General features: G+C 40.8%; 2 protein-coding genes across 2 annotated transcripts; both read left to right on the top strand.

Moving 5' to 3' along the window:
* Positions 1-7,687: 7,687 nt before the first annotated feature.
* On the top strand, positions 7,688-8,721 carry LOC124190416 (nematocyst expressed protein 3-like). Its single transcript, XM_046583042.1, has 3 exons — positions 7,688-7,839; positions 8,014-8,069; positions 8,139-8,721. The coding sequence occupies exons 1-3, from the start codon at positions 7,822-7,824 to the stop codon at positions 8,602-8,604; spliced, it is 540 nt and encodes a 179-aa protein (XP_046438998.1). The 5' UTR covers positions 7,688-7,821; the 3' UTR covers positions 8,605-8,721.
* A 3,260-nt stretch (positions 8,722-11,981) lies between these two features.
* On the top strand, positions 11,982-16,518 carry LOC124190418 (neuropeptide F receptor-like). The gene is made up of 4 exons (XM_046583043.1): positions 11,982-12,707; positions 14,049-14,728; positions 14,808-14,922; positions 15,000-16,518. The coding sequence occupies exons 1-4, from the start codon at positions 12,351-12,353 to the stop codon at positions 15,408-15,410; spliced, it is 1,563 nt and encodes a 520-aa protein (XP_046438999.1). The 5' UTR covers positions 11,982-12,350; the 3' UTR covers positions 15,411-16,518.
* The last annotated feature ends 6,227 nt before the right edge of the window (positions 16,519-22,745 follow it).

A 22,745-nucleotide genomic window follows, 5' to 3' on the forward strand; every position in this document is an offset into this window, starting at 1 on the left:
GCTGGTATGCCTTGCGGCGAAGAAAGGTTTTTGATCTTCTAATATATAGATGTGTTTCCCCTTAAGAGATTCATGGCAAAAACTGGTTGAAACTGGTAATGAATAAAAGCTATTGGCTGTAACCATGGACACAAATACAATCTGGTCATGCCAATTTTGTGAAAAACCCGGCCCCACTGCGGAGAAAACCCTGCTGGAATAACCTGGAAAAAACCTACAAATGGACGCGATACAATCTCCTTATTCCTTTTCTCTTATATCTGTATATAGACGCATAAATTATATCAGCCCATAGCTCCAGAACGTGAAATTCACGTGCGCGGAAACGAAAAGGCACTCGTCGTCACTCAATCTTCTTTGCACCGTGTAAAAATGGAATCATTTTCATCCGAATGTTCAAACAAGAAACATCTCAACATCCACTTTTAATTTTTTACCAATCATTTTATCCTGCCTTATTGTCTGCAATAACATAAATTTTAGTAATCAGACAATAAAGCTCTAACGATGCAATACAAGTTTCGTTTATTGCGGTTTATTTATATTTAACGATTTTATTGATTTTGAGAAGGTCTCGTCTTTTGTTTTGTCAAACCAAAAAACCCAGCGTCACCAGCACGCAGCGGGTAAACCCCTTCGGAATGACCTGGGAAAAACCTAGCCGCGACTACTACCTCTTCGTGTCACGACGCAAACATTATAAGCCAATTAGCTCCAGAACATGAAAATCCCGTGCGCGGAAACGAAAAGAAACTATCGTCCATCAGTCGATGACGACCGTGTCCGCTGTTGACTGGAAGGTGGGCGACAACTGATTGAGTCGCTGGGACAACAATTGTTATCATCTTATTAACGATTACGATTATATGATATACACTACTGATGTTGAGCATTGCTCAGAATTTTGCATCGCTAATTCTGCATGCATTTACTTCTCTTATGGAGAAGACAATGGATTATCTGATGGAGATGGAAAATGTTACATGTATTACCATCCCAACGGAATCCCTAATGTCTACTCCCAGCAGGCACTAGAATGGATTCAATGTGGTTACATTATCGATCGTATTGGTAATGTAACCGATAAGCCGATAAGCAGCTGATCCCAGCTGATCTATTTATAGCACATCATGCAAAACGTCAGCTTTGTAAACGCCAAAAATCACGTTCGGAAATTATATTGACACAATAATGTAATATGTAAATGATTCCCTTAACAACAACCGACAACAACAAAAAAAGAAAAGAAATTGGAATAATTTATATCCGTCGGCAAATACATTTTGATTAGAGTTTTGCCATCTTAAATATTTTTTTCTTATTCATTGATGACGTAAAAGTGATTCCCCTACATCAAACAGCTGGTGTCAAAAGTTGGTCATATCAGAGTCAATTAAATTATTTCTGAGACAGTAATAAAATTAGAACCAGCAGCAGACAACCGGCCGCACCGGTTGTCGCCACGTAAGTCGTTTATTTTCCGCGGGATTAATGCAGTACCTTTTAATATAATACAGCATATAAATAATTAAAGTGAATTGCATTTATATAATATAGGGTACTATTCTATAAATAATAACGCGATTTGATTGTGATTACAAGATGAAGGTCTCATCGTCTGTTTTTGTCGATTTTTCTCCTCATTTCGGCCGTTACGTGCTGCATTATACTTTGTCCAGTACTTGGATGGAAGGTGGCAACGGTTTAAGTCGCTGGAACATGAATTGCCGCCGTTATGTTGGCGATTTTTTTAAAAGCAGGATCGATATACTTTACTCCTCCTTTCTTTCTTTCTTTGTTGTTTGTTTTACGTTCCGGGGGAAAGGTACGTTTTTTGTGTGACTATTCTACGGTTTTACGTGTTGCAAGTTTTGGGGCGTATTTGTCCATTTATTTAAAAAATCGAAAATGTTAGGAAGGGTTAACCAAAAATCATCGCGAAGAAAAAGAATGGCGAGTAAACCGTAAACAATATTTCAACCTGCCATAAAAACCCAAAAAATTCTGGTTTACTAGCAAATTTAAATTTACATACAGATCTCGTAGTAAAAATTCACGGATCCAAAAGCAAAGGGCTGCACACTCGACAATGATGGGGACAACCAATGACTAGTGAATAATGAAAAATGCACGTCATACCTGTTGCTGATTGCTGGTGATTCATCAATTCCTGGTGCACACTGTCGCACACTGTGCGTTTGGCAAATTTTTTTAATGAATTAAAGAGAAAAACATGGTAATACAAATCATTTAGATAAATGGAAATCGAGAATTCTATTAATCAACGAAATTGCCAAATCAATAACATGTCTTAACTCATCATGTTTATAAAGGTAAATCTTCCTCTAAATCTCTGTTTGAGAATCGCATAGGAAAAGATGAGGATCGTGATAACTTTTCCTTCGATTGAACTCTCGATTTTTCTCTCAACAACTTCGCCAGTCCAAAATGATCCTTTTGGGTTGCGTTCTCTCTTTCTTCGTTCATTTTTTCGTATAGCGCGTTCATGTTCAAATAGTCAGCGGTGACTGACGACTCCATTTGGCCGCAGATGATTTCATCCAATTGTAAAGGTCGACACAACGGAATCATTGTGTCACCGATACGAAGAACTTAAATACTATGAGGCGACTTTACTCACAATGTCAAAGTGAAGTGTCTAAGACCAACAGGAATAATTAAGGCTAAACAATGTATTGATAACGGACAGATCATACAATAAGGTGAACTAATAATATTAAATAGTGAGACGATAAATAAGTGAGACAATACTACTTGTATGGAGAAAATGTGGTAGCGGGCTGAGCGGTTAGGCTTGTCAAGAAACGGCAAGTTTCGAGGTACAGTTGAAAATGGCACTTAGCTTAAATAACAGGCACTGAGTACAAGGGAAAATATAACTAATACAATACCAAAAAGGAGAGTGCGACTGGAACACAATGGTAGTGTGAATGCCGTGGGAGAATGCAGTACAGAATAACATTTACATACAGTTTTTATACTAATTCTGGCTGCATGGTTAGCATAGGCCTAGAGAGGAAGTTTAGGAAGCAGACATGTTTAGGCCTAGAGAGGATAGTATAGGTAAACGTGACCAGACACGTTAAGACATGGTCAGAGCGGCGACGGACGAAAAGGGAGTTTGTTATTGAAAAGCGTTGAAGGAAAAAGGAAAATATATTTATATAGTGTCATGAAAGATAAAAATACGCCTAAAGTTAATATAGCGAAAAGGAAAAGGGGATAGGGGATAGATGAGGAAGACAAGGACTTTAAATTTTCATAATTTTAACTGCTAATAATAATTTAGAGTGGTTTAACCAAATACAGTTGAAAAGTAATAGAGAGTGGTGTAGTGGTTAGAGCAATGGAGTACCACTACCAAGAACGTGGTTTCGCGCCTATCGAGAAACGTTTTTTTTTATTCTTTTTGCTTAAATCTAAGTATTTTGAAGACGGCTGTAAGCCGTACCCATTTGGATGTCTTACAGCGCGACATTAGTATAGACATAGGCAATCTTATGGACGTCGGGTTAAGCTATCTCACTGGGCTGAAAAGATGGGCGACGTATATCCTATAGATAGAGGCGTGCTACCAGGGGAAGTTCCCTGTACACCCAATGCCATATTTGATAAACCCGGATAAACCTATGAAAATGAAATCACAGTTAAGGAAACAATACTGATTGCATCTTCTTTTCACAAACCTAACAACAAAGTTTTCATTCAATCAATAACAATTCTGTACCTGATGGAAAACATGAAGTACACTTTGGCAGTAGGATGAATCTGCAATTCACAGCTAAAAAATAACTTGGATACAACTCAAAAAATAACAAGATCAATAAAGACAAACTTCTCTCCAAATATCTACTATGGTGGTTGATGACAGTTCTGTTGAATATTTGCTAAATTGAGACTCGTGTTTGGTTCACTGTGATTACTTTTCTTTGTATTTTAGTTGGTAGCACAAGTAAGTTCGTGATTCGAACGTATTCAAGTAGCAGACTAAATTACACACACAGAGAGAACACTCGATGAGAAAGAAAAGAGGGTAGGGAGGGAGTTGCCAGATTTACACAATTTAGGATTGACAACATAAATTCAACAAGTTCGCAGCCTTGATTTCCTTTGAATTCTTGTCGTAATGGTATCATCACCTGTTAATGAAACCTGTCATGTTGGCAAGAATTCATCGTTATATTATTGTTGTAGAGTAACACAAGTAAAATATTGTACTACCTTAATTATAAAAATTCCTTTGACTATAACAGCAGTAGAATAATTGCGATTAGGTCTTTAACATTATATGTCGCTGTTTAGAAATCGTTTAAAGAATCATACATTAGATCAAAATATAATAACCATAAAATTTTAGCTATCCTAAAATGGAAATCTAAGTTGTTAATGCAGGCCAACATTCAAAAAATTGTAGTTCGCAATTAATACAATTTCACCGACATTGTAGATTATAGCCCAATTGAAGCAAGACTGCCGATCACAGTGACAGCCCTACTAGCACAAGTCTTCCATAGGACGTCCATAGAACGTCCGGCCGTCCAAACTAGGTCCGTCCATTTTCCGGCAGCTGCGGACATCCTTCTGACGGTCGATTATGATCCTCTGTTTTTCGTGTCCCAGTTGGAATATCCATTGGATGGTGAGTTTGTACCATACTAGGACGTTTCATTTATCGTTCGTATGAACGCCAATTGAAAGCCTATTTACGTCCATTTTTCTTCGTTCATTTAACGATAAAAATGGACGTCCAGTGGACATCCACGAGGCACAACTAGACAGAAACACGAATTTTTTCTATCAGTTGATAGAAATAACAATTGTTAGTCTATCAAAATGTACAAATTAAAGTCAATTTCTATAGTTTTTATTTAGTTTTAAGAGAATATGAACAATTAAATTATTAAATTCAGTTTTAAAAAAAATTTTAAAATTTTAATTATTTTATATTATACTGTTCTTTCCGGTTCTTTCATAATATACCATACGAATTATGGAGCCGTCTGAAAATTTTATTTTGATTAGTGTTGATTCTTAAAACTAATTCATAAAATTGTTATGATGACAATTAGTCAAATGGTCTAGTGGTTAGAGAGGCGGAAAGGGAAGCGAGTAGGGTGGGGTTCGATAGCCCTACTCGTCACAAATCTTTTTTCCTTTTTTATTTCTTTTTTTTACATCCATTTGACGTTCATTTTCGGACGCAAAATGGAGTATCAGTTTGGACGTTCATTGGAGAGGACATTTTGACGTCCAAAACAATGAAAAATAACGTCCGGCTTGGATATCCAGCCCGATCTGAGCGGACGACTTTGAAACGTCCTATGGACGTACATGTGCTAGTAGGGAGCTGAATGGATTGGGTGCTAAGTGTAGCCAATTAGATAGCCTATATTTTTTATTAAAAAACAAATTGTGTGGTGTTATCGTTACACAAAACGTTCTGAGTTAATTAATTATGCCTCCCAAAAAGGCCCCGCAGACTTACAAAAGTTAACAAATATTGAAGTGGAAAATGTTCTTACTTGCAGTGGTTTTTATTGCCGCCGAACAAGGAAACGAACACTTGATGAATTACAGCCTAAATACGTATCAAAATTACGTTACAAGGCCGCTAAATTAGTTAAAGATTGGTGCAAGGATGGTGTACCTAATGACATTTGGGCAAATTTAAAGCACACACCTGATTTAGTATCAAAATTTTGTTTAAAACCTGCTATCATGAGTGAAAACGGAACGGTGGACCATGATGCACAAGTAAATATTGTTTAAGAAAGATTATCGTGAATAAGCTCACAGCAGCTTATCAGAGTTGCTTTATTACAGATACCCGACAATAACTCAAATTTAATGATCCAAGACGATATGCAAAACTTTAGTCCTTAGGATACTGACCCAATATTCGATGACTTTGATTTCCAGGGTATACAAATAATTTTATTAATTTATATACAAAATATGGATTTTTACTATTTTTATTTATTAAAGAGGTTGAAGAAGACGCACGTAATTCCATGTGTCTTATAAAGCTACTACGTCATTTTGCTGCATGTACTAATCAAAAACAAAGCCACCTGACGTATCTGCGAGGGGTTCACCACTGAGGTCTAGGGTGTACGAAAATTTACGTATTTTGCGTAATTTTAGCGTAATTTGCGTAAACTGCACGTGTTTAGATAGGCTTAAAATTTGCGTACTTTTGGCAATGTGAAATCAAACAGAAATAGGCGTTTCGCGCAATTATTTTCCATTACATTGGCAACTCAATTGCTCAACGGCTCAACTTAAACAGGCTATAAAGAGGAAAATACGAAAAAAAATACGATATTAATTATGTAGAAAATTAATAAGAAAGACTCGCGTCAAAGTAATTTTATTTGCCACCATGATTTAGCTGGGCTTGCACTCAGCTAATTAAGTTTCAAGGTAAAAAATAATAAACCCAGACAACGTCAGTGCTCCCTTTGAAAATTGTCAGGTTATTTAGTCTACAATTGAAAGGAAAAAAATTAATGGCCATATTTTGAAAGCTCTGGAAGAGCTAATGTCATTTAATTAATTATACAAGTCGAGGTGGATCAATATAATTAGTTGCAACTCGTTTTATGTTGGCTGGATTTGTGCACTCCGGTGCACTCCCGGTTTATTAAACGACATACCGTCTGCTGACCCCGTCCTATTGCAAAGTCCACATTTCCACTAACTTTATTGTTCAAGTTACTATTTGAATGCTCGAGGTCGAGGGGATTCCATTTCTCCGTCGATGAACTGACTGACCTGGTCGTTTTTTCACATGAATTCGGAATTCCCGAACAGTTATCCGTGCGTACAACAACATCCCCTTATGGACAATATATACGTATAACTACTGTGGATTCATAACTAAAAAAATCCAAATTCAGAACAAGTTGTCAGTTGTCAGCGCCTGGCTAGTAGCCTATATAGTTCTCAACGACGTAGCCTATACATAATCCTGTACAACCCAAACTATAAATAATATCGCTGTCGATCGTTGATCTGCGCACATCCCTCTTTCATCCACCAGCGTATCCACGAACGTGGGAGAGTTTATTACATCGCAAATCCGAGGAAATCTGATTAAATTAATCACCCGGGATGTTTATCCTTTGCACTCGGCAGCAAGAGTGCCCTTCGCATCATATCCGTCCGGTGACGAAAATCGAGTCAACTTCCAAGTTTAAACAGATGATAGACTTGATCACATCGTCTAGTCAACACTTTTTGCGGGGGAGTCGAATCAGAATCCGGGGATGTTTATAGCGAACGTGGGAGGCAGATGAATAACACAGTCTGTTTTATCGCAATCCGACATTCTTTGTTTTTAAAATAAATAAATAAATCGACTTAGCAACCAGAATGTAGAATGCTTTTACGACCCGTTATATACATTATATATACCTTTAGCCTGCTTGACAAAGACACGGAAAGAGATTGGTTCGACAGCAGAAGCTATTAAAGAAAAATAAGTTTGTCTGGACGAAGAAATAAAATATGGAAGGGGCTTGAAAATAGGTCGTAGGGGACGCGAAGGTTCTAACCTTGGATGTCTACGAAAGCAGGTAAACAATTTCACCTTTGAACTAGGTCAGTTTTTCTTAGTTCTGACTTTCTATCTTCCGCGTTGAGTGGGCCTATAGCTAACCGTTAACTCAATTCCACCTGATTTGCTTCGTTTCTACCTGGACCTGTGAGTATTTAAACTCCGGCGATTTCTTTGGAAGACACTCACTTCACCTTTGCAAGTTCTCCAGTCGACAGCACTCCAATTCCTACTACTTCATCATGAATACCTTCAAAACTGTAAGTAAAAACTTTTGAAATTTCCTTGTATTAAATTGTTTTCCATCTTTTCCATGTTTCTCTCTAAATTCAACTAGAGTTTTTGACTCTTTGACTTTTTTGACATTTGAAGTGCACGAATTGCCGAAAACGTTGCGTTACTTGACAATCAATTATTTTATTCTCATTATTTAGGTCGTTATGATCTGCGCCATGTTGGCTGCTTCCTGCTCCGGCCAATACTTGTCTCAGTGAGTTTGAACTTTAATTCTATTTTATACTTGAGAGTCTTGCGTCATTCAATGTTATTTATGTTATAGATCTTCTAGCCAAGGACCTCAATCCGGAAGCGGAATGATGGGCAGCCAATTGCCGTCGTACGTCGCCCAAGCCCAGCAGAGCAGCCCGGCCCTGGAGCAGCAAAGACCGGCCTTTACCGCTGAACAATCCCGACCAGTGTCCAGCGGCAGCTCTTCTCTCCTTGGCGGAGGCGCAAGTGCTCCGGCCACTACCCAGCAGATCTGCTCTTGCATTACCATCAACCCCGCAGCAGCAGCAGCATCCGCCCAGCAATCCGCCCCGGCCTCATCGGTCGACTCCGCTCCCCAACAGCAGATCTTCGCTGCTCCCCAACAGCAGACCTTCTCTGCTCCTGCCCAGCAGACATTCGCTGCTCCTGCCCAACAGACTTTCGTTGCTCCTGCCGCCGCTCAGTCCTCCTACTCTTCCACCCCGGCTGTTTCCCAGCAAGGCCCCGCCCAGCGCCCAGCCAGCACCGGATATTAACATGTTTAACATTCGTGCCAGCTCTTTCACATCTATCTTGACTATTTTCGTCATCATTTGATTCTTCTCCGTCTGTAATGCAATTACAATTCACTATTACACTCATTCATTCTTATACATCGATATTCGATCTAATTGACGACTCATTTTCATGGCAACTTTGTCAGGCAGCAATCGATATCAAGGTCTCCAAATAGACAAGAATGATTGAACATTATCCTTTTCCAAACCGGGTAAAAGGCGCAATATACTATTACACCCATTCAGCAGAGAGATGGCCATTATGGGGCTTATTCCGGATCGAAATAAAAAGCGATAGACTCTTAATGCATCAGTCGTCCTGTATAGCCTGTTATATAGTGGCCAAAATGACAGTACAAAGTGTGTGACGCAAACTGGTATAGTGCTGTCTAGACCCCATTAGTCGCACACTGTAAAACAGCCCAAAGTATAACGCCAAAATAATAGCCAGACACGATAATAAACTACTAGACACAATGCACCAGCATCTATAACGTCTATAACCTTTTATTATTTGCGCCGAAACCCACGAAACCGGAGCGGGGATTCCCGTTTAAGAGATCCTCGCCCATTTCCGCGTGACAATTTGCAATATATACGTACACCTGACAGGTTAATGTGCGTGCGGGTATCCCTGACGCGCGTTAGAGCGGCGAGGATAGGGCCTTGATTGATGCGCTTGCGTGACACTTTGGAAATGTTGCCTAATACATAAACTATGTATACGCCGCAGCTCGTCTACTATTTTATGTCTACCTATACATGTACGTATAATAATGCGGTAGATGTAATAGACAGGGCTCTCTCCTGCGCTATATTGCGCTGGAAGCGAACGAAATGTTCGGGGTCTCCATTTCTTCGGGGTAAAAGACTGCGGTCGGGAATAATATTAAGAGAGACAGCGCCAGCTCTCACTCAGCAGGTCTCAGCGCGCGCTGCTGCTGCTGCTGATGCTGATGCTGGTCCCGCTGGTCCCCGGATGTATAAAGGAACGTTCGGGACTGAGAAAGAGATCAGTCAGGCAGCAGCAGCAGGGCGGACGCATCAACACCTTCGATCCTGTTCTTGCGCTTTTTTATTTTCTTGCAGCCGATTGATTGTGCAGAGTTTCGATTAATTGTATTAGAAATAATTACTACGCGAACTGCTAGAAATTAGTAAACCGAATGAAAGTGTGTTCCGCCTGTTTTAGTCCCATTTCGTCGTTCGGCAAAGAGTGGTGCGCATTCAAACATTTCTGGAATAGTCGGCGGGAAAAAGACGATCGTTCAAACCAGGCAAATCTCACATTTTATAGTACCTAATACCTATTTTACACTTGATTGTAATCAATTTTTGATCAAATGGCTTTTGATGTGTTCTCTTTTCAAGTTAATTTCAATATCGTAGCATCAAAATTTCGACGGGAGGATAAAGAAATAACATTACTATGCAGAGGTCGTCTCTCTTGAGGAATGAAACGAATAATTTGAACAGAAAAGGAAAAAGAGAAAAGAAAAAAGGAAGTGATGGCGGCGTGACGCGCTTATTATTCGATTAGATTCAATTTTTTGGGGCGTTCCTTGAACGCGAGTACGCGACACGGTCACGTTTCGCTAATTTGATTACTCGATACCAGGCAGGCAGGCAAGCAGGCAGGCAGGCAGCGCACGTCGCCAAAAATTCTCGTCACTCCCTTTCACTCCGTTCACTTGTTGTGTCTAACTTGTCTTTTTTCAACAAAAAGAATAAGAAGACAATTATGGTCTTTTAGCTTTGCTGCCGTTTCCTTTATATGTTTCGTTGTATTGATTTACACCCCACAAGGGTTATTGCACCGTGCGCTGGGTCGCTTGTTGTTGGCCGTTTGTGTCTCGTCGTGAATGGACATATGACTAGAGAGCTCTCAATGCGGTCTAAATAGTTGGTGCAAAGTAATTATTATTGGTAAATAAAAGACCATTATTTCACGTCTATATAATGTACAGTCTTTATTACCAGCGCAGCGCATGTTTGATCCACATAATTGCATTGTTGTATAAGGTAGTTTCAAATCTGTTTTGGAGAGAATTTTTTTTTTGTTTCAAACTTTTTGGGAAGAGACATTGATACCGTTAAAGGGATTGGTCCACTTTTGATTATTTTTGAAAGAAGAACACAGTGTACGTGAACCTCCGTTTTATTGGTTCCCCTATATATCAAGATCTCTCGGATGCAGTGAACTCGTCTAAGAATGAATATACTACACAGATCTTTTTTATTCGTCCCTCCTGGAGTCCTGGCGCACGTGCGCCATGATTAAAATCGGCGGAGGACATTCCCGAATGACGTAAAAAAAAGTCGGAGGAATAAAGAAAATGTTTTAAAAAATTTTATAGATCTTTCTCGACAATTTGAATGGGCGGGAAAAATTGATTTTTCAAAATATTTTTATATATATGAAGTATGAACCCCCTAAAAAAATGAATGTGGGACCTAGTATATAATGGGCACATTATTATGAGTGGGTTGGACTCTTAGGACCGAAGGTGTGCGACGGAAAAAGGCCCCTCAAAAAGTAACATTAGACTGTGTATGGGAACGATGGCAACTGCTTAATGAACCAGCGCACACTCCCTCTTTCTCTTTTTTTTATTTTATTTTCCTTTTTCGCCCAAAACGTACTCTATACACCGCGAAGATATCCGATTGCACCAGCAGCAGCAGCAGAACACTCTGCGCTGTTAACCCACACTGTCTATATTTGCTTGGAGACGTATCAGCCGGTCGCAGTATAGGTTATTATTGCCAACAGCACCCGCACTTTCCGGCTGAGCGTCCAATATTTATTTTGTTTAGACTTGTTTTTTTTTTTGTCCTTATTCTTATAGATTATTCTTCTTTTTTTTTTTTTGGGGGGGGGGGGGGGGTCTTTTCTCCTCCGCGTTGAACGTCCAATAATTCGACGTCAATATTGACCAACTTCTAGACGGTAGACACAACGTATGCACCGGATTAAATTCGTGGGCGCGCTACTGCCGCTTGTTTGCCTCGAAGAATGCAAACAATAAATGTTTGCTTCTAATATATTGAACGTCCACCATCACACACCACGCGATAATTCAAATAAATCCCGAAGACAAACTTTGTGAGCAATTCCACCCGGCTTGCTTGTCGTCTGCTGTTGACTCTATAAATTGATGTGCACATATTTTTGGCAACTGCACTTTAATATTCGAGCGTGGGCGTAATGATATGCACGTAGAAATTTTGTGTAGGCAAAATTGTTTTGTTAAAGAAAAGAAAAGCCTGAAAATAATTAAGGTAATCTATTTCTATAGTAGGCTATATTTGTTGGTAAAGCCTTTTGAAATGAATTTTTCATTTAGGCCGTGAGTGCGAAAGTGAATTATTCATCAGTGTCACTCGTTTAATCGGCCTAGAGGCTTTTAGACAGGCGTCGAATCTATCACGGTGAATTCCGTCGTGAAAAAAAGAAAAGAAATTCCTTTTTGTCTTTTTCTTCCATTTGTAATTTATTTCACAAGTCGGCCGACATTTGACATTCCATCTCCGCCCGTTTATTGATTCAATCTTTCTCCATTTGTTTCTCTCGTGCAGCAGGTCTCTCTCAACACAAATCAAAGGAAAGAATAAAAAATAAAAAATAAAAAAGTTGGGGCCGGCCCAATTCTGTTCTCGGAGAAACTTAAAGGATTAAACACAGGAGAGTCTGATGGAGGCGGAGACGTCGGAGTCCTACGACGATGACGTGCGACAATTCCAGCAGCGATCCATCGGATGTTTCCCTCCTCTTCAGCAATTGGTCGACGTCGTCGTCGTCGTCGGTGGCAACAGGCGACGCCGCTAATTCGTCGGGCCAAGGCCTTGAGCTGGACCTGTCGGTCATCGAGCGGTTCCGCTCCAACCGGCGCGTCAACGACTTCGCCTTCTTCTGGCTGGTCGCCGCCTATTGCGTCCTGATCGTCGTCGGAACCATCGGCAACTCGCTGGTCGTCTACGTCGTCGCCCGCCAGCCGGCCATGAGGACGGCCCGCAACGTCTTCGTCGTCAACCTGGCCATCTCCGACTTGCTCCTCTGCCTCATCACCATGCCGTTAACGGTAAGAAGAAAGAAAACAAATAGGAGCAGCAGACGGGTTTAATTATTGACTTGCGTCATATTATATAATATATATATGTTTCCTGGGAATTCCATGGCGACAATCCTGGAAGACGAGAGAGAGAGAGAGGAAATAGCAATAACAGACACTGGGCAGCACGAAGGAAGAGAGAGTTACAGTAATGAGAGCGGACACACGTAGATATTTTTCTCCGGCTGGGTTTATTATGTCTACAAAAGTTTGATTCCGGTCGAGGGATTTCTCCGCTATACATTCATACGAACCCCCACACTCACACACATATATGATATATTCTCTTTCATCATCTGTGTGGTAGGTACTTATATACTAATACAGCAGGAGCTCGGCCAGCCGGCCGACCCTCGGCGTATTTTTAAATCTCTTTCCGCTTGGCATGTCAATTTCTCATCCGGCTGACGACGGAAGCAAACCCCCCCCCCTCCCCACCCCCACTCACCTTGATGAACTGTTTCATCTTTCACTGTGGAAGAGTGTACACCACGACCTCATTTTCACATGCACTAAATAGTTTGACTCTCTCGGAAAATGTTTTTGTTTTATTGCTTTGAAATTGTATACACGTACGCGACGCAACTGACAGTTTCGCTTATGCGATTTCATACTTGACTTATTCCGTGTTGTGCGTCGGCGGATGGGTTTCTTGTGTGTACCCAGTGGAACGTGAACCGCGGATAAAATAGAAAACAGATCCGCTCCCCATGCAGAGCGCTGGATGCGGGGATGTGTCACGCAGGGTTTGCAATTACAGCCGCAGTTGTTTGAGTAATATCTGCACCGCCATGATTAGTATCTACATTACTTTTGTCGGTTGGGGGGCCTTTACATCCCATTATTATATAAGTCACAGAAATCAGTAACCGCATCTCTCTTTGTATTTGATATCTATCCAACACATGTTGTTCATCCGTGTGCTGTGCACTACATACCGATCTTTTGACTTGTGTGTCACCACAACAACAACAAAAAACAGAAAATGTGTAGAAGTATATGGAATAAATTTGATTTTGAGCGGGGGGCGGATTTATTCCATTCTGCGTATCGCAGCCGATCTATTTCGCGCGCTCTTTTGATTCAATTGTTTTCTTTTCAATTCTTTTTGTTTATTTCCATGGAAAGCGGATCATTAAATGAAATCTACTCTCGGTCGCGGCTCAATAACCAAAAAATATGCGCAGTTGCTTTTTTTTTAAGTTAATCTGGGAAAATCTATTTCAATTTCATTTTTATTTGGAAATTTTATTTTCACATTCGTTTTGTTTTGTTTTTGTTTGTTTTTTTTTTGTTTTTTCGCTTGCACAGTTGATGGAGATCCGGTCGTACACTTGGCCGTTGGGCAACGCTCCCGTTTCTTGCAAGATGGTCGGCTCGCTGCAGGCCGTTTCCATCTTCGTGTCGACGCTGTCCATCACGGCCATTGCGCTCGACCGTTACCAGCTGATCGTCTACCCGACCAAGAGAAGTTTCCAGTTGACGGGCGCTTTGCTGGCCCTGGGCGGGATCTGGGTCCTCGGCATCGTCCTGGCCCTGCCGCTCTTCATCGTCCGCACGCTGGAACACCACGACATCCCCATTCCCAATTCGCCCATCACGTCCGTCGATTATTGCCTGGAAGAGTGGCCCAACGAGCGGGGGCGCTCTTTGTACTCGATCGGCAGCATCCTGGTCCAGTACGCCCTGCCCATCATCACCGTCTCGGTGGCTCACGCCCGCATCAGCAACAAACTACAAGTGCGGATGGCCTCGCTCAACCAGCACCAGCAATTACCCATCCGTCAGCAAAATAATGCGGCGCCAAATGACGCCGTAACGGCTCATAACACAATCGCTAACGGCCAGCAGACGGCGGGTCAAACTGCCGTCGCGGCCAGTCGGATCGAGTTGAACGCGGCGGCGACAGACTGCCGGACGGCCGCCAGAGAGGAGAAACTCCGCAAAACCAATACGCTCCTCATAGCCATTTCCATCATTTTCACCATTTGGTGAGTTGTGACGGCCTGCCCCCGGGGTCATTTTGGTGTCATCAAATTTGATTTTCTTTTTTTCCAATCAATGGAACAGTTGGTTGCCGATGAACACGTTCAACGTCGTTGAGGACACGTGGAACGTCTTCGGAGACGACACCGAGACGATGCTGATCGTCTACGCCGTTTGCCACATGGTGGGAATGTCTTCGGTGGGTTCAGCATTATTTAATAACATCAACTTTGATTGATAATGAATTTTTTTTTTTAAATTTTCAAATGAATCAAGGCCTGCGCCAATCCGCTGCTGTACGGCTGGTTGAACGACAATTTCCGGAAAGAGTTCCGCAGGATCGGGCGCTCGTTCATCGCCAAGCGGCGGAATCAAACGGGTGCGAGAGACATGAGCGACAAACCGCCTGGCGAGATGTTGACGGACAAGGTGGGCGTCAAGAGGATGGACGTGTCGGTCATTGTGGAAATAAGGGCGGACGACCACCAGCAGCAGCATCAGCCGTTGACGGCCCCGTCGCTGATTGTTTGCGCCGGGTCGCCTCAGTCATCGACGCTCCTCCCAGCCGCCGCCGCCGCCCTGCTGGCCGTTCCATCCAGCAATTTGACTCATTATCAGAATATGAAAGAAGCGTCCAGCACGGCGACAGCCGAAAGTGACGTCATTCACCTGACGGTCTCCCAATGATCGACAAGGCGGCCAGCGACGAGATTGAACGAGACTGATGTGACATATTTCGATTGATTTTCCCGTCAGCTTTCATTGATTTATTTTTTTCCTTTCACCATTTAGAAATCTGTTCTTCGGTCGACTATTGGCCTGTATATTGATTATATACGTACACATACAGCACTATATTCTATACGTAGACGAGGTAATAAGGGTCAAACTGAAATTCAACCATTCGCGGCGACTGTTTATCTAGATATACACACTGTAGTTAACGATGTTATTCTGATCGACGGGCTTCAATCAAAGATATTATTATACTACGTATTATTATATAATAGACAGGTTCACATGGGCGGGTTTCTCTCTGTGTGGAGCGCACAATCGGCCTTAACAATTAAATACTCTTCATCATCGTCCCTTTTCTTTTATCAACACCATTCAGCATTCACAATGTAGTAGCATATACATTTTATTGTGCTATGTTTCTTATAATTATACTTATTATGCTTAGAAGATTTAAAAAAAACAAACAGGAAATCTGTCATTTCATTTCGTTGAAATTTTGTTTTTTCAAGTTACCCGGGGGAAACATTTGCGGGCGTTCAAACGAAGTGAAAAAAAATGATAATAAAAAATCTAATATTATAGTATAAATTGGGATTTAAAAAAAAAAATCTACCGGATCTACACGAGTGGAAAAATTTTTTAAATCCAAAGTTTCCTTATGTACACCCATCACAACGTAGATTAATATCTTCGGTGCTATAAAAATGTAGATCTCTCTCCGCATATTGGTTTTCGTGAAAAAAAAATTGACTTCATCATCTGTCTAGCAGCACAGCTCATATACATATTAAATATCGTCTAGTGTGGGCTGTATATTGTGTGCTGTTGTATTAATAGTATGTGCTGCCGAATCTCCCAACATCTATATACGTATTTTGCGGGGTTTTTCCTTTTAGGTTTTTCCGTGTGTTGCGTGTGTATGTTATGGTCTCCTATTTTGATTTTGTCTGAAACGTTTGTCGACAAAGTGATGCGGAAAGAGGAGAACTTATTTCGCTGTAAAAGTACGATATATCTCATAGAATGCATGGACATCAAAATACACTCTTCTCTTCTCTCTCTTTCTCTCTTCTCTCTCTTTCTCGGCGTGAAGCTCAACTTGTTCGGTGTAGAGCTGCGGGCGTGGGAGGTCCAACCGTGAGTTGATCGATGGACAAACACGAGTATACTACATGCTCGGCATAGTACCTCACGCCGGTTTACACCCTATGCATTATATACAGCAACCATATATAGCTGTACTATACCATAAAAGAGAGTGCGTGTAAGAGCGTGTAAAAAGGGAGAGTCTTGCTGGTTATATATTGTCGAGTGTTCCCTCACTTTCCTTTTGGGTTTCCATCAGCGGAAAGCCGGACGGAAATCTAAGTTATTGGTGAACGGCGGCTGATAAGTATAGAGAGACCTACACAGACATCACGAGAGTCCCGCGCGATCGATAATAATATCAATGCAATTGCGCGATTGAACATACAAAACGCGGGCGAGTGTATAACACACCTCGTCAGTCACCGACTTTTCTCTCTATACGCACTCCTCATGCACTTTTCACGTAACTTTTGAAATCTATAGCTCTGGCTCGGCCGGAAACTTTATTTATTGACGCCAAAACCCGGAGGCATGTATAGACTCCATTTCGTACAGAGACTAAGACGTCATCCGCTGCCAAGAATTGAGAGCTGCGCTCCTCATAATATAACGCACTACTGGCAGAAAGCCGAATCAAAAGCTTCCATTTCAAATCGGACGATATTATATATAAATGTAGTAAATCCGTCAAAACTGTTGGAAATGATTTCCCCCATTTTTTCTCGACATCAATTCTTACTTTTTTAAAATTCTGACATGCAGAAAATTTGTAAAAATCTTTTTTTGTCAAATTCCCGACTTGTTAACTTATTCTCTCTATCCTTTTTTGGGCCGGCACTCCTTTTTTTCTTGTTTTGTTTCAGACCGCTGCTCAAATGGATCCATCAAGCCCAAACGTCGCGAAGCACCCGACCGAACCGGAAGCTTTCAGGCTCGTTGATATCGTTCGTGAGTTACATTAGGAATCGAAGAAGCTGAACGGGTACAGAGAGAGGCACGAAAGCGGCAAACTTCATATTCTTCTTCTTCCACTTTATATAATAATATCTCCGCCATCTCTCTTTCAATTCGTGGGCGTATTATATATAGTACAAGAAAAGGAATATTTCCAGATGCAGACCGAATTCCCGAATTAAACACGGATCGTTTGATGATATGAAAGAGAAAAGAAGTGAGCGACAATATCTGGTATGTAACATGCTGTAAGGAATTGTGATGGAGATCGAATCTACAACCCGCCCAAGTGCATGATGGCGAGATCCCAAAGAAAAAGTTCTGCTGCTGCATTTATATTGACACTCGAACCGTATGTATGGGCCCTATATACATGATATCAAGCATCTCTCTCTATACACGCACGTATCTATATAGAATAATATATATAAATGGAGTTGTAAAAGGAAATAGATGGAACGGAGGACGCCAGCTCTAGCGTCATTCCGAATGGATGTACGAAGAAATGGTCGTCGTCGCCGTTGCCAACCGATTCCGGAAAATCGAGTTGTCTTCTCCGTAAAATCTCCATGGCATTCAGATGAGGATGCGACGGCGAAGGAATCAACAAACTGTGGTGCGTATGTGGATGTAGGCTATGTGTCTATTTATATTTAGATTTATAGATATATAGAGTTCCTCCGTCTATAACAGTTAACATGGCACGTGACGGATTGCTGAATCATTTCCATACGCTTGATTCCGCTTTTCAAATCAAGCGCGCTTCTTTCAGTTGTGCGCAGAAATCCCGCCCATATAGTAATAACGTTTATATAGTATATGCATACAGATGAGAATAGAGATGAACTTTGCAATATGGGAATCTATAAGCATTCGCTGCTGCTGTGGCTATACTTAATGCATAACTGAATAACTAAAGAAAAATCCAGCACCAAGTAGCTATAAGTACAGATACATAGTAAATCTATAAGATTATATAAAGAACATGGATGCGCAGCTTGCGAAAAAAATATTTGCCACCGAAAAAGCCCAGTGGAGAGCAGCAGCATATGAGATCAATGACGTGGAAGGAGATTAATTTCAAGCCTTTTTAGACTTAAGAGCTTTTAGATTTTTTTTTTGCTTTTTTCGGATGTGGAATATAATCGGGAGAAGAAGAAATAATAAACAACCGCAACCGAATATATCGAATGACATTTCCTGAAGGGCCTTCTGTGTTCTGTTATATATATATACCCTTGTATATACCCAGCGGATGAAAGACGGCTGTGCTGTGTTATATGTATAGCCTAGAATACAACCTCATCAGCAGTCTGCTGGCTGTTATCGTTATATATATTGGTCACAATGTGGAAACACAATACAATGTCCGGATCGGGATGTATATGCATTTGGAGAAGAGAAAAGAGCGCGAGTGAAAAGAAATTTGTGACAACAAGAGGCTCTACAATGAGCGCAGAATGAAAAACACATAAGAGAGATGACTCTTTCTTTGGGTTAAATGTAAAGAATGGGAGCCCTGGCCCCTGGGTGAATTTATTATTTTATAAAACGAAATGCTATTATGCTGCTGCTCGTCATCTGGTTTGCTATTGTCAATTTAAGTCTCAACACTGTTCAAGCTGGAAAGGAATTTCCAAGGTGAAATCTGCTGGGCGGTGCCCGGGAAACTTTTTAAAAGTCGTAAACTGAAAAAAAAAATGTAATCTAAAGAATAAAAAAAGGAACAATGAATCACACACTGGGGAGAATACAAGAAGCAACATCAAAATATCGTCCTAAGTGCTGTGGCGAAAGAATGATGGTCTCCATATTCCCCGGACACGGAATCTAATGTCTATATTCTTGTATAATAACTTTTGTTTATATAGTGCTGCTTTCCTTCCTCCTTTATACAAAGCATTTGTCATCTCAGAGGCACACACCGATTGACAAATGGATCTTTTCCTTCTATGCATTTTTTTTTAGCTATAGTTATCTTATATCTTTTTTATATTGCTTCGGGCTGTTTAGATAAAGGGTTTATGTGTGGTTCGTTCCTGATATACTATGCAAATAAGTGTATAATCAAAAATCCACTCAACCAAGAGTTCTACTACCTACCTACCGCGCATATGAGATAGAGAGTTTAATTTTTTACGTATTAGCCTATTTCATATTTCCCGCGCTAGAACTATATTCGCACATTTGAATGTCAATCACACCCCGTATGATATTTTGCACTATCTCGTCGTTGTGTATATAAGGCCATCTGTCTAGTATGAGAGAGTCGGTTCCATAAAAGTGGAACGACATCATTGTCGACAAAACTTATTTCGATATTTTTATATCGTTTCGCTTTGCATATAGATCAAGTCGTTTGTCTCTAATCAGATTATTTCGCGTCTAGACGATTTCTTCTTTTTGACGGCTTGTCAACTTGTATAATTTATATCCTCTTTACCCGCGACATTTTTTCCCTTTTTGTTTAGGCTTATATAGCCTGAAATCAGCGATAAAAGAAAAGAAAAGAAGATTGGCCATCCCCTCCATAAACCAAAAGGGTAAAAAATATCGATCCCGTTGGCACAAACACGCACATCAAACGATGTTATGAGTACTGTTTGTTTTTCTTTTGTTTCCGGAGGGTTCGTCGACGTTCAACTCTTCTTGGGAGCTCCCGCTTTGTTCTATAGCATGTATATCATCACTGAACTGGTGCACGGCTCGTCTATACAACAAGTTAGCTCTCCCGACTTCAGCTCATTTCCCTATACATCTCGCGAGTTAGTTGATCAGCAGTTGCGTGTATAATATTCGACAACTTTTTTGGTCTATAGCGTTTCGCTTTTCCCGACATACACGGCTGCTGACAATGCCGAAGAAAGGAACAGCTCAGCAGCGGCGGAAAAAGTTGTTCATTTCCACCCGGTTAATTATTAGACCAATTATAAACTCGCATTGAAATGAAATTCAAAATGTTCCCTTTGGTTTCTTTTCGTTTGAATTCACGATTTTCTCAAGCTTGATGATTTATATTCCTCTCCAACGGTTTCAAAAACTTGGATATGTCTCTATATATATACCATCAGATCTTATATTTTCTTCTTATTTTTCTCCGCCGTATTTGCTGCCGAGACTCTTTTTATGTATAATCAAATAAATCTTCGTGAAGGTCGGGAGAGAAGCGAACAAAGTCATTCCATCTGTGGTCCGATGTAAAGAATATTCCCCTCCGCGCATTTCATCCGCGGTCGTGCTGTTTACCTCTCGTCGTCCGCCCGTTATATTGTCGAAACGTTGACGCATGCAAAATATCGTTTGGATTTTTTTCCCACGCCGGGGATTTGGTGGTGTAGTACTGTCGTCACGTTCCGTATTAACAGCACAACACGCGCGCCTTTCGATCGGGGGCGACATGTACATCACATACGTCAATATTATATTGTAGCAGCAACAGCAGCAGCGCATCAGTCTGCAGCTATAGAGCTCAGCTGTTGGACTCATTCACGCCATCAAGTTGAAGCGATTTCGTCTCGCTCTTTTTTTCTATTCCTCTTTCGGAGATTGCGACGATCCTCCAAAGTGAAAAGAAGCCCGCGGAATTAGATTTCTTTTATGCACACGCCAGCGGAGAGCGCGCGATATCCCACGCATTTTATATAATATCCCGGGCGTTATGTAACACAATGTTATTGAAGGTCGGCAACGATTTGATTTAAATTTATTTCGATCGACATTTAAAGCTAACGAACAGCTACGAATTCGACTATTAACTCGCGCGGCCGAATCATTTCAAACTGGGCGTCAAGTCGTGGATCAACTGATTTTTCATCTGTGGACGAAATTGTAATGAATCCTTATTAAGCTTGGAGATGCCGGAAGGGAATCAAAATGATATTTAGACTCTTCGTGCTGTGTATTAAGGCTTATTCGTGTGCACGGCATCTACAAAGGAAATCATATTAATCATTCCAGTAATGCAATATCTTGATCCATTATGGAAACCAATCAGTTGCCAATAAGAATTATTAATATAGCTGGCAACCGCCATCGGAATCCTGTCTATACCCTTATATTATACATGTCATGTTAAACACGGTATATATTTCTCAACATACATAGAACTGATTGAAACTGCTACAATATCCATCTATGATTAGAAATATTTGTAGACTACTTTCTATCTCATTTTCCAACGATCCCTGTTTATTTCTCTTACAACAAAGTTCTTATTGAGAGTAGATAAATCATCTAGACACACACGCGTATGTATACGTCCGTAGGGTGGTGGATCGGGGTGGATAATAGGAAATATCTCTATAGATAAGAAGGCAGATTGAATCGAAATCATCGATCTCACTCTCTTTCTCCGGTTATATTCCGACTCTTTTTTTTTGTTGAGATTCTGTTGATCTTGTAATGAAAAATCCTATAATGGATTGAATATCCCTTGGGTATCCGCGAACTCTAAATAAAATACCCAATTACTTTATTAGAACTATTATAGACGTCGAAGAAAACTGTGCGTGGTATAATAAAGTCTGTCAACAAATGAAGTTGTCGACCTTATGTAACACGGCCGTAATATTTCGTTGTTAAAGAAGATGTTGGTGAAGTTTTCTGGCACTTTTGGACGATTAGTTATTGATGTTAATCCGCATCAGGCAGTTTTATTTTCTCTATACGCCCGCGAAGCTAACAGCCACCAGCAACAGCTATACACACACACAGTCCGCAACAGAATCAGATTTGCCGTCGGGAGGGATTACATGCATGCACTGCCTGTGTGTAATGTCACTATATACGCGGCTCTTTATTTATACAGAATACGATCTATAGCTGCTGCTGCTGGTGTGTGTTGTGTATACGTCAAGTGTGTGGGCCGAGCGTTAATGGAAGAAAGTCAATGGCACGGAAGTCCATTAACACCGACAGGGATCCAGAAGTTTATCAGTTGCGCTCGTGTGCCATTCTCCCGTCGCTTGACAATAGCTCTCTCCGCGCTGCTATTACATCAGTCGATTCCTTTTTTTTTTTTTCAATACAAAAAAAAAAATAAAAATAAAAAAAAAATACTTAAAACATCGCTGATTTCTTTGTTAAATCTTTATTTCCCATTAGCAATAGCAATTCGCGGATCAACAGATAATTTTAGACGCGTCCACCCCCCCGGAAAGAAACATTACGGAGCGCTGAAGCGCCGAATTCAATCACTTGGAACCGACGGAGCACTATATAACTATATATCAGTTCGTTATA

The sequence above is a fragment of the Daphnia pulex genome, chromosome 3 (genome assembly GCF_021134715.1).
Source record: "Daphnia pulex isolate KAP4 chromosome 3, ASM2113471v1".
NCBI classification, from domain to species: Eukaryota; Metazoa; Arthropoda; class Branchiopoda; order Diplostraca; family Daphniidae; genus Daphnia; species Daphnia pulex.

Coding starts and splice junctions, on each gene's coding strand:
- LOC124190416 (XM_046583042.1), top strand. Junction 8,070..8,138: donor TCCGGCCAATACTTGTCTCA/GTGAGTTTGAAC, acceptor TTTATGTTATAG/ATCTTCTAGCCAAGGACCTC.
- LOC124190418 (XM_046583043.1), top strand. CDS start 12,351: ATGACGTGCGACAATTCCAGCAGCGATCCATCGGATGTTTCCCTCCTC. Junction 14,729..14,807: donor TCCATCATTTTCACCATTTG/GTGAGTTGTGAC, acceptor TCAATGGAACAG/TTGGTTGCCGATGAACACGT. Junction 14,923..14,999: donor ACATGGTGGGAATGTCTTCG/GTGGGTTCAGCA, acceptor AAATGAATCAAG/GCCTGCGCCAATCCGCTGCT.